The 12,811-nt window shown below is 35.7% G+C and overlaps 1 protein-coding gene across 1 annotated transcript; it reads left to right on the forward strand.

The window, feature by feature from the left end:
• Positions 1-49: 49 nt before the first annotated feature.
• Positions 50-12,581, forward strand: Dtwd2 (DTW domain containing 2). Its single transcript, XM_089248028.1, has 7 exons — positions 50-158; positions 2,099-2,216; positions 2,333-2,423; positions 3,258-3,352; positions 5,930-6,128; positions 7,059-7,187; positions 8,955-12,581. The coding sequence occupies exons 2-7, from the start codon at positions 2,128-2,130 to the stop codon at positions 9,084-9,086; spliced, it is 735 nt and encodes a 244-aa protein (XP_089104154.1). The 5' UTR covers positions 50-158; positions 2,099-2,127; the 3' UTR covers positions 9,087-12,581.
• The last annotated feature ends 230 nt before the right edge of the window (positions 12,582-12,811 follow it).

Consider the following 12,811-nt stretch of genomic DNA (forward strand, 5'->3'; position numbering starts at 1 on the left):
TTCGTAGGCCACACACAGAGCTGACACCCATTTTCTTTGCGCTCCTCTTAAGCCGGACTTTTAACTGAACTAGTTGCATGTGTTGTTGTTGCTTATCCATAAATGAAAAACATTCAAATAAACATTAGCAAGTTCGATATAAAATTTTGTTTTGAATGGTTTGTATCTAGTGTATGATGTTTTTTTATGAACTGTTTTTTAAAAATGATGTCTACAATTTTAAAATTGAGTAATTTTTTTCATAATCATAGTATTTTATGAGATCATTGTATTTTGTATCATCATTGGTTTCGCGCCAATGTGTGTGTAACTAATACTCGTAGACCCCCCCCCCCCCACATGAAAAGAGGGGGGGGGGGCTATAAGGCTCTATCCTGGGAACCCTGTTCTAAATGATTCATCCTGGGTCCCCAGGACCGAGCCTTATAGTCCCGGAACAGCTTTTGTATAACGGACACTCCAAGTTGGCGATTTTTTTCCGACGATAAGTTGCCAATGCCAACGTACTAGCGTTGGGTTGCCGTTGTTCTAGGCCTTATCCAGATGGCGCTAGTTGTGGAACAGCTGTCCTATGGTCCGCCATTTGGCGATTTTTTTGGCGCCACACATGTCTGACGGCCCGACGAAGAGTCGCCAAGGCCGTCAGACACTACGGACGCCGAAAAAAAAACATCAGCGTTCAAAACATAATAGAAACCACCAAGCATAAAAATATCAGTTAAAAAAAAATTACACCTGGCCCATTTTTTTAATAATAAAAAGATCGGGGCATAAGGAATTCCGGGCATAAATATTTTATGCATTGAAACTAAAACCCAGACCCTTTTTTTTAATAAACGGATCCAGGCATGAAAAATTCTGTAGGTTCATTATAAATAATAAACCGATAAAACAGAAGGCATGGCAATGGATGAATAACTAATAAATACAACGAAGTAATAAAACGGTATGATACAACCTGATCAGTAGGTAATAATCCAAATGACGTAAGCTACAGAAGGGAGGAATAATAATCAAAGAGAGAGAGACGCGCTGAAAATGAAACAACGGCTGAAGAAAATAACTCCAAAATGCTAACAATTTATACAAAAGCCTATGATTACTAGCAACTTCTAGGGACTGATGGGGGACTCCACCTTCAGGCGATAATCAACAGTAAAAAAAGAAATGGCAACCTAGAAGCCAAAGGAAACAGAAGTAATAATATCTAACCGAAAAAAATGGCAACAGAAGAAAATGGCTGACCAGGAAGAAAAGTGCCAACAGTCTAGAAAGAAAATTGCCAAAAAAAAAAGGCGCCAAAGAGAAAAGGGATTACATTATAGACGTTTCAGATTCAGCAAGCAGGGTTACACCAAATTTGGCGATTTCCAATTCCGCCAAGGCTTTTGCCACTCAAGGACCTAGAATTTTTTTTTCTTCATCAAACATCAGAAAATTTACTTCTGAAAACACACCATTGTGAAAATCAAGATGGCAGACAAAGAAGAAATTTGGTAATTCTTTTTGACAAGCTAGAATATCGCAAGGTGAAATTCTGGAACCAATGAAGGAAATATTGAACACAGGATTCACTGACCTCTCTCAATAAATTTCAATGATGATGAACACAATTACAAGATCTAAGACACTGGTGACAATAAGAAATGAAAATGGTGCTAAAATATAGAAGGATAGCATGTTGGCATGAAAAACGATAGTCAAATTATCAGGAATGAAGAATTTTGGAAGAGCCCAAGCGCCAAGATAATCAATTGGTGACAAAAAATAATTTTCTTAGTTAGATATGAAATTGTAACAGGTGTTGAAAAAAAATTTAATATTTGGCCAAAACATTAGCTGAATATTCAGTATTCGACCAAATTACTATTTGTGCCATTCCTATGTGGTGGCCAGTGTGCTTGCCCAGTTTGTAAGAGGAATAGTGAGTTCCATTCCTGATAGAGACAACTGACATTTTATCCCAAGTCCACCTCAACATAATATCCAAAAAGTCTATTGATTTGTTTTCATGAAGCGTTTGAGTTTTGCGTTTTGAGTTTTTTTATGTACGTAAAATATTTAAAGTTATTCATTCTCTATTTTGCTTTCTTATTAGGCCATGATACTTAGCAGGTAAAACAAAGAATGTCCTCGCCAGTTTTTGAGGTTTGGGAAGACCTGGCGAACATACCCGCTGATCCACCAAAGAAACGAGAACTTTGTTCTCGGTGTCGGTAAAGTATCTACAAATTTAGCATATTGTGTCTGGGAATCAATGAGAAGAAATGTGATAATAAGTTTTGCATGAATTGGTTCTAATCGTAATTTTTTTTCCATCAATATTTTATAGCCGTCCATCCGCTGTCTGTTGGTGTTCGTTCCTTCCTAGGGAGCCTGTGTCGATCAGGAGCACTATTATCATACTCCAACACCCTGGTGAGGTAATATACTAACAAAGTTATCGATTCGGCGTGGTGAAATGATAATTTGATAATTTTTGTCTCACCACTATCATTTTCTGTACACGAGGAATAATTAGACCGAGACCTACAATTTATTGCCAATTCTGAATGACAAGCGTTTTTTGAAATACCCACTGAGAGGTTGGTGCACTAACCCCATGATGTGGGACTCCCTGCTGTAGCAATCTTTTCCTGCTGTCATGTTGTCACTGTTAGGAAAGTTTTTGACGAGGAAAAACCAGGTAACGAACTCGTGACACCAGGGCCGTCTTAAGAGCATCATGGGCCCCTGGGCCAAGTGGTTTTTCTGAGGCCTTAAACCAGAAATATATTAATGTCAATCTCCTGATTGGAACGGCTCAGAAGTCAACAACCCCACACGTTCTCACTGACCACAGAATGGAATGTAGTGCATATTTGCTCATTTACTTCATAATTTTTCATGAGTGTGGAGAATCAAATTCACCGAAAAAAAAGTTAAATTCCCCTGGGTTTCAAAGCACTATAAGCTTTGACATTAATTCTGACTTTTATCTGACTGTCATAATTTGGAAACTTTCTCAAGGGTACAGAAACTCCATGCCAGTCAATGCCAAATTCATTATAGTGCCGAAATTTTGTGAAACAAAAGGTGGCTACAAATCAGGGTTTGACTGTAGATCCAATGTGATTCCAGTAAAATAATTAATTCAGCAGTTTTTACAATGAATTTTTTTTACTGCTCTAAAAATTTTATTTTATTTTTAATTGTAAATGTGATTGATTGGAATTATACAGTTATTCAGTAGAATTATGTAGTTGTTTTCTTCCTAGGAGAAAAGATGTTTGAGGACTGCTCCAATGTTGGAATTCGCTCTGCCTGCAGGTCACTTTTATGTGTTCAAGGGAAGAAGATTTAGTTCTTTAATGTGAGTTTTCTTTTTAGTTTGATTGAATGAAAAAAAATACCCAATTTTTATGCAGTTTTAACAATTACCAATCACTTATGATGACACCCAGACTTAGGTCCCCCCCCCTCACATTCATAGGCACTGGAACCTTGGAGAGTAGGGCAGAAGCACTTTGAAAACCTTCCCCCCAATAAATTTTTACATTGGGGCTGAACCAAAATAATTATTGAATATACAATGCAACACGCCCCTCCTTCCTGCATAAGGACTTGAGTCCCATATATACAGGACAATTGGCAACGTTCAGCCCCCCTCAATGTTTTCTTCACATTGTTGCCTCTATTCCTATTTATGCTGCCTCATTCTAAAAATTATTTTTTCCTCAATTAGATGCATTTTGAGCAAATCTTAAAGGCTTTTCAGGTCGCATTTTTGGAGAGTAATGTTTCCCCATTAAATAAAATAAATAAAAGACAAATAGGTACAAAAGAATAAAGAAAATCTCAAATTTGCTTTGCATCTTCTCCTAAGCAGAGTGGGGCATCACCATTGAAAAAGTTTATCTCGACTTATGTCTTAGAACAATTACTGACATAAGTCAGGGTATCACTATACATTGTATGCATTGCAGCAGATGCACGTTACTTTGAAGGAGGTTCAGTTTGTAGCACCTGTGAAAAACAAGAATAGCTACATAAATTTTTGTGGGATATTTGTGTAGATATTGCTAAACAACAATTTGTTGTTTGAAACATTAGAATTGAAGAAGAATAAAAGAAGAAAAATAAAAGAATTAGATTTCGCAGTTCATTTAGTTTCACTGTAGGTCTCTATGCTTCTCTGGTATGATGATCCAAAATTTGAGGAGATCAAGTCATCTCGTTGTATGGCCAGAGTTCCCTTGAAAGCTCCTCAGTACCAAGGTGGCTGTTCCATTATCTCCTTTTGCTCTATGTGATGAAGTAGCCTGCAATTCTGGAATGGAATGTCGATGGGAAAGGCTATGCCATAAGTCTGAGAGGCAGATTCTCCAGGTAGAACTGAAGATCGAATAATGAAACGAGTAACGAAGATGCAAGACAAAATGAAGCGATCTTGCTGCTATTTATATAGCCAGCCAGTCACGATAGAGATAATTCAACGGCGAGGACCGCCTGCTAGTAGCATAAACCAATCACTGACGACTGTTTTGCTTATTGGATAGATCACTTTCCTCATTCCAGAATCATCAGATGACAACAGGAACCTCGAACCCGCTCCCTAACCACTGCACTACCAGGCTGAAATTGTAGTTTTTGAAGTTTTACTTCAAAATCTAGTCATTAAAATTGTTATCCAACTTTGATTTCTTTTCACCATTAAACCAGAATATACCAAAAACTGTGACACATGTCGCAGAACGATCCTGATAATTTTAAGAAAAGAAGGAAAAAAAGAACTTTTCTGTGTAAAAAACTCTTTTATATGCCTCTTTCTTTTCCTTCTTTCAAACCGAGCACAACTCAAGTCTATCGCCATGGTCAATTTACTACCTAGTGAGTTGTGCCGGAAGTGTAAGTGTGTACCTAACAATATGAGTTCATATCTAGTGTTGTGTCAGATTTTTTAGTGCTGCCATCTATATGTCAGAAGTGAGTGTAATGATTGAGTATTTGTACTGTTTGTATGCCTGTTGCTCTCTGTGGCAAGAATCTTTAATGGAGATTGTTGATCTTTTGTTGTTTGCAGAACAGTACTAAACATTGTGCTTTTCTCTATGGTTATTTTAGGCTGGTCATTATCTTATTAAAATGTATAAAATATTCATTTGGGTAGTTAACTTTGGGTTCACATAAGGCAGGGCTGTAACTGGGGGGGGGGGGGCAATTTTATGTGAGAACAAAGAACACAGTTATAAAATTATTGAATTTTAAAGTTGTGGGACGGTAAAATAATGTTGGCCCTGGCTGCAAAAATCCTAGTTAGGGCCCTGCATAAAGCCACTATACTGCCAGTTAGATTTAATTTTCTAATATCAGTCAACTGACCCACGTATTTTGATTGTCTTTTTATTCTGCTTAATCCTTTGAGCAGTTTTTAAAATTTCTGTGATCCACATTATAACTGCTGCAGTAGATTCTGCAAAATGCTGCCTTTTTTCAAGAAGAATATTTTTTCCGATCTTGTGCAGCTGTTAAGTGCTTTCCCCCAACACTTAGAATAATGTAAAAAAAGGAACAAGGGAAAGAAATATCTACTTTTATTTATTATTCATACTGCATGCATATTCCAAAACTACCTTGAAAAAAAGGGGGGGGGGAACAGTCTTTGTCTCTCCTGCTATCAAACTTTGAATAAAAGCTGACTCTGCTCACTGGCAGTTGATCTGACAGGTTGCAGGGATGGGGAAAAAATGTTTGCAAACAAAACCTTCTGTGCAGAGCTAGCTGGGCTTGGCATTGCTGAAATAAGAGAGTTTTAAGGATGCAAAATATATCATCTTTGCAGAAATAGAAGGCATCAAATTATAGGCGTTATATGTCGTCATTGCCACTGTCAGTGTTAAAAAAATCGTAATTAATCCCTGTGAGATAAAGTTTTTTTTTTATATTCCAGGTCAAACAAGTTAAAATCCATCATCGAATCACCAAACACTGTCCTCTTATATCCAGGACCAGATGCCATTAGTCTTGAAACCTTTGTGACTGGACGTTCAGAGCCTTATGCGTCATATAATATAATTATACTAGATGGGACGTGGCCACAAGCCAAGTCTTTGTATTACAACAACGAAGAACTTTCAAAGTTGAGAAAAGTTTGTATTTTCTCTGGCTTTATTAATTGGTTCATGAAAAGAAAAAAATTAGCAAAACATCTTTATATGCAATATCTTTCTTTATTGCGATGAGAATTGTAAATGTTTCAATATTTAATAATATGCATTTTTTCATCGTGGCAGATGTGTCCTAATTTCATCTTCTAGTTTATAGCAGGACGCAATAAATCTTTTGGTATTGGTGCCTAAAATTTTCTATCCAGGATTTTACTGAATTAGAATCCGAGGACATCACAAAACTTTTGGAATTCATGTTAGCAGCTCTATCAAAGTGAAAAGGAGTCAATGTAAAGAAATTTAAAATGAAAAGTGTTTTGTGTAATCTTGAACTCAGTTAACCAAAGTCTTAACTCTAGAGGTGATCAGGTCTTTTTTTTTAAAGACTAATGAAATATTAATGAACATCAGGCTCTCCTTCATTTACAGATTTTCTTTAATCTATATGTATAAAATTTATTTTCTGTGTGTCTGCTCTGTATACAAATCCACAGTTTTCAACCATTGTCGTCATTTTGCATATATACGAAGTAGGGTACCCAACTTGAACGATAGGCTACTTAAAAAGTTCATCAGGAAGGGCAAATGCCCAAAATGGGTGAAAAACCTTCGGGCAACAATAGTTCATGGACCTCAACAATGACTTGGAATATTTACTTTGGTTACCGTGGTTCCCTAACAATACCTCTCATACATGTTTATTCCTTTGCAATGGTTTGTCTCTTCTTCAATGGTCTATCAGTATATTGAGAAAATTCGGGCAGAGCCGGGTATTATAGCTAGTAAAATTATAAAGCTAGTTGATATTTTTTGTTAATAGTTCATATATGTTTGAGTTTTAAATTCAACTAATACTTGTGTTATTTGCACTGAAAGACTTTGTTGATTTTCAGTTTTCAAATCCAATCACAGGTACAAATAAATTCACAAAGCAATAGTGAATATGTGATCAGGACACAGCCCACAGATGGTGCTCTTTCGACTGTTGAAACAGCTGCTGTTGCCCTTGCTACACTGGAGGGGAAACCTTATCTAAAAGAGGTAAAAAAAAAGTCGGAAAACGGTGTTGCTTAATGTTGGGTACTGGTTAGTTATTGGAATAACTGACTATATGAGGAAACCAGTGAAGCCTTATACTGGAGTGTTTCAACAATGAAAAAATGATCATTGCTTAAATCACAAGTACAAATGGATACACCAGGCTACCATCTCTCTCAAATGAGTGTTCTGAATCGTGTAGATTTGAAAAGCTTGCCAATAGTCATTCAATAACTGACCGGTACCTAATGCAGGGCTCCCACTTGTCCTACTTTTTGGTAAAATATCCTACTTTCTAGTTTTTGTCCTATTTTTTTTACCAAATCCTGTTAGCAAAATTTGTGTAAGGCTGGGATTACACTATGAAAGTTTTATAAAATCCCTTTTATAAAACTTGAAAATCCAGCCAATGAAGCTCATAGGTTACATTCAAGCAAATGCAACCCATAATCTTTCTGGTTGAATTTTTCAAATTTTATAAAAGAACTTTTAGAAAGCTTTTATAGTATAATCCCGGCTTAACTGTTTTTAATTGAAGAAGAAATCATAGATATATTGCCAAATAATACAAATGTAGCTTATTCTTATTGAAATCAATGATTCTACCACAGCAGAAATTTTGTATAATCTTTCAAGTTATTTGTGGTGGGTAGGGGGGCTACGTGGGTCATTTGATTCATTAATTTTTCTTTTGCTTAGTTTCAAGGTTCAACAAGAAGAGTAGTCATTAAAAACTTCTCTCTGGATGGAAAAAATAATTTTGTATTTATTACTTCATTGTCTTGAATAGTAACTAACATTCATCATTCTAAATTATGGTGCAAATAGGTGAAACAACAGTTTGCATTACAAAGCAGTTGGATACATAGGCCTATTCTAGGTTTGGTGATTCTGATGATACCCAATAGCATTCAGTTGTCTTCTGTATTTTTAGGACATGCACAGAAGCATAAATAATGTTTACAAAGCTCTGCAAAGAGATAGAAATGAAAGTGCTTCATTTGTCAAAAAAGAACACTGGCATTAAACAGTAAAATTGAAACAAATCCTTTTAGAAAAGGATGGACAACAAAGTAAAACCATCTGGTTACCTTAACTTATTTATTTTGGACCTTGTAATTTATACATTTTGCTTTTAGAAGTGGGTCTCAAAGGAGTTTCATTCTTAAAAAACTTGCATGTCTTCATTATTGACAACTTGACAGACTGGACTGTAAAAGACTTTGTGAAAAAAGAATGTGATACAGTCGGTGCTCGTTATAACGACTGCCATCGTTTCATGGAAAATGGACGTTATATAGGGATTTATATCAACAGGAAAACATATAGGATAATCATTATATTAAAACATCTGGGACTTATCCTACCGGTCAGTGTAATGGAATTATTGCTATAACTTGGGGGTCACCTCATTATAACGAGCATTGACTGTATATTGTGAGGAAAGAGACAGGAAGGAATTATCTGTGGTTGCTAGTACGCTGCTTTGGCCCAAAATTGTTTTTGTTAACAAGTCATTTCTGTCATTTTGCTTTGACTCAAGTTAATCTTAAAGGATACTGAAATAGTGCTATGGAAAAAAAATTGTGATTTTTTTATTGTTATGATTATGTTGTCTGGGGGGTATTCCCCCTCTTACTTTTTCTAATTTTTTGAGTGGGAGCCCTGCTAATATTGTTTATCAACTGCGGTGTTTGATTTCATAGCTAAATGCATGAAATTTTTTTTCCTCCACCATTACTTATCTTGAATTATGCTTTAAAATGACAGATTCTGGTGAAGCCACTGAAAGCCCTCTGTGCATTCCAACTTTCTCACGGAGCTGTAACTCATCACAGCAAAGAGTATCTCATCAAAAACGGAATGTACAAAAGCCAGAGAAAGATATATTTTCCCGATTGAAAAATGTCCTTTAGAGGGGTTTTTTTTATGAATTTCTACGGATCATTTCTTACTAACTGAATCACTATTTTTTTTAATATGAAGGTAAATATTTTTGCTATGTAATTACTGTGTTATATTGAAACATAGTGCAACCTGTGTATATATTGATCACCAGACTATACTTTACTGGTCATTTACACCTGGTGGTCATCTTCAAGAATGCATGTGTAGTACATATTATTTACATCTAGGACCCACACAGGGTCATGGCTTCCAGTGAAATTCTGGGAGTCCTCTACATGACTGGAAGTACCCGTCTACTGATAAAATTATTTACTTTAGAAAACCATAATATGTTTTTTTTGGAGGCACTCGAAACTGTATGTCAATGTTTCCCAAAGTGAGCGATGGCACAGTCCCAGGGTGGGGGTGGTAGAAGCTAGAGGGTATAACATAATACCCTATGAATTAGGGGGGGGGCATGAGATAGAAATATTCTCAAGAAGTGGGCAATGGAACAAAAAGTTTGGGAACCTCTGCCAGGTTGTAGTATACATTTGAAAAAAAAATTTAATTGAGAAAAGGAAAACCTTCACAGCTATTGTTTTGAAACATTTGTTTTTTTAAAGCCCTCCTCCCATGAGGATGCCCAAATTGATCAGGTATCCCTAGAGACTAAGGGATCGGATGACTTTAAACCATCAAGTGATGTGGTGCAAATGGAAGCATGATGCTTTATATGTATATGTGAGAAAGTTGAACTTCTCTTAGGTAAAATTAGACTGACTCAAGTTGCCAGTTTTCTCTCTCTCATATGGCTCTACTCCCAAAGCAGAATGTTTTGCATTGTTCTGCAGCCCTCGACTGACGGGAAATGTTCTGCAGTTCCCATAATAGTGTTTTCTACATTTTTCTTAAAATTCTTCCCAACTGTTCTGTAATAGCACTGATTGTTCTTCTTCGGCATATTCTGCTTTAGGGGGCTCTACTAAAAACATTCCAAAATCCAAGTGATTTAGGAAAAATGATGCGGTTTTTAGTTCTGTACCTTCACATGATCACAATATTTGGAAATACTGCCTCCCAAATACAGATGGTTTATAATCCACACTATGCCAAAAATGTGCAGAATTTTTTTCTCATCTTACTTGGGTATCTTGTTATTTTGGTGAAAATGCCTATTTTTGTCAAGTTTTCTGAAGAAAGAAAACTTTTCTACATGACTGCCATTTTGATTATCACAGCTTGGCAGAAGTTTTCCTATGACGTCCTTGAAAAAAAAAAGCTGTTTTCTATTATAAGTGTAGGAGAAAAAAAAAAAGAAACATTATCCTTCTCTACCATAATGCTTGTCTTCAAACTTGCACGATCATTAAAATTTCCCTAGAAGCGATTATGTCCACTGTATAGCCCAGACTTACCTCCTCATGATTTTTACCTTTCCAGACAAATGGATCTGCAGTTGGGAGGTTATCAGTCAACGTACTGAAAGTCAAAGTGAATGGCTAGCTCAGTGATCAGGCAGCAGCCGTCTTTGAGGGAGGCATAGGGAAGTTTTTGCCCAAGGATGGCAATTGAAATGACAGTTAGGTAAAAAAAGTAGTAGATTATTATATCTAATTACGTATTATATCTAAATTTTAAATGCAGTAAAGTTGAATCATTTCTTACTCTGTCTCTTGGAAATTGAAAAATGAAAGTTTATATTGAATTTTGTTAAGTCAACACTCAATTTTATGAATGTCCAATTTATAAACCGACATGTTTTTACAAACCAGAGTCCTACACAGTATGCCATTTCTCTGAATGTCTTTCTCATGTATATATGAACATTTGATTTTTGCAAACTATTCAGGTCTACTTGAGTTTGTAAAAATGAGCATCAACTATATATTGCAATGGGTGATGAATTGAGATTTTTTTAGACTGCCTTTGAATTTTTCATAATCATCGAAATTATGAATATTTATAATAATGAGTGTTTTTATGATAGAAAAATGCATTTCTCCTTGAAACACTTTGTATTTTAAAGAACATAAATATCATCTTATATGGCACGATGTCTTCTAGACCATTTTAAATGCACAAGCTAATCAAAAGAGTGGTAAGGTTTCTAAATGTTTGTATGTAAACAGTCCATGCTCTTCTCATTTCATTGAGTTTTTTATCATACAAAATATATATTTCGTTCATTGCCATAATGTATATCGTTAGTGTCCCAAAGCAAATTCCTTTCAATATTTTCTTTCATTCTGAATGATGGTTTATATACGAGGATATTTCATTGCTTGAAATTCAAAGCATTTTCCTGGCTAGCAATACAAGATCGTAGTGGATGAGGAAAGTTGGCAAAGAATGGCATAAATTAGGGAAAGAGTTGTGTCCGTTAGTTTGTGCTATTTTTTTTCCTAACTTTCCTTCAAAATTTGAATTCAAATATCTCTGCAAATGTTGAACTAAGAAACCTGGAAGGTTATTTTACTTCACAGTTAAATGCCTACCCTTTCTCAAAGCAAAAGAGAACTCGCCCTCTTCCTCCACCAGTGTGCGCAGTGATAACAGGAAAAAGAGTGGTTGTGAATGAGTCATGGAATACAGTTGGAATGCTTTTGAAGTAAGAACAGGAGCTGGTTAAAAATCGAATGTGCTAGAGGTTGCAGTGTGTGAAAGGAGGTCACAAAGCATGACAGTAGTTCCTGGTGACATTGTCATGCATTATGACATCTAGAATATTCAATTTTTAACCAGCTTCTGAGCTCTTGCTTTGAAAACATTGCAACTGTATTCTGAGACGTCTCATTCGTAACAACTTTTTTCCGTTATCACTGCGCACGGGCATGTGGGGAAGGAGTTCTTTTGCTCTGAGGAAGGGTAGGAATTTAACTTACCTGTGGTATGAACAGCATTGCTTGGTACCATTTTGTGGCGTCGCTACAGCATTGTTGCCACTATTTTAAAAAAATCCACACGTATAATTGTAAAAAATGAACCTTTCAACTAATTTCCAGTAATCCTGCAATTTTGGTTAAAACAGAATACTCTGGTATAATATTTCCCGGATTAGTGAGAGTCAACTGTATATTTTATTCATTTGACTTTTTTTTATCAAATGTACAGATTTTGTACATTTCAATTTTTTTTTTTTTTTGCGATGAGCAATGTCACAAAATAGAAGTTCTGTAAATACTAACATCTTCATGTGGTACAAATAAACCTTTTGATAGCGTTCATGTTTCGAGGAACAATAAGGATTTACAAAATGTGTGTTGCTTGAAAAAGTATCACAATATAGGACACACTTGAATCTATGCAATTCCATGAATATGATGTATGTGTTGATTTTGACTGTTTTAATGGTAAATGCAATAATTTTTTCCCCATTATGTGCCTTTGGATTTGAAAAATTCTACAGATGAAATCAGAAATTGTAATTCTCGCTTTAAGGCGAGCTTGATAGTTTGCTTCCGTTTTGTATGACATTGTTATGAATAAGTAATAAATATTGATGAATATCATTGTGTTTCATTTTTCAACATGACATAATTGGTATTGCTTCATTTAAAGCTAGAGCTACACTTCAGTCTTGTCCAATAGTTATTTACAAATGTTTGCTTCCCCTTGTTGCAATGAAGCATCAGTGGCATAGACTGACTTAATGTTCCTTGGCGAATATTTGCTCCCAGAACATAATATGTCAATGCGTGTAGAGATTGTTGGCGATCTCCATCCAATTTGTGTGGCCA

Source organism: Pholcus phalangioides, unplaced genomic scaffold, assembly GCF_987345545.1.
Source record: "Pholcus phalangioides strain wild (caught in Gottingen) unplaced genomic scaffold, Ppha-v1.0 ptg000018l_1, whole genome shotgun sequence".
Taxonomy (NCBI): Eukaryota; Metazoa; Arthropoda; class Arachnida; order Araneae; family Pholcidae; genus Pholcus; species Pholcus phalangioides.

What these genes read in the sequence shown, in the direction of transcription:
- Dtwd2 (XM_089248028.1), top strand. Translation starts at nt 2,128, where the DNA reads ATGTCCTCGCCAGTTTTTGAGGTTTGGGAAGACCTGGCGAACATACCC. An exon ending in AGAAGATTTAGTTCTTTAAT is followed by an intron (nt 3,353 to 5,929) that starts GTGAGTTTTCTT and finishes TTTATATTCCAG; the next exon opens with GTCAAACAAGTTAAAATCCA. An exon ending in GGAAACCTTATCTAAAAGAG is followed by an intron (nt 7,188 to 8,954) that starts GTAAAAAAAAAG and finishes TTAAAATGACAG; the next exon opens with ATTCTGGTGAAGCCACTGAA.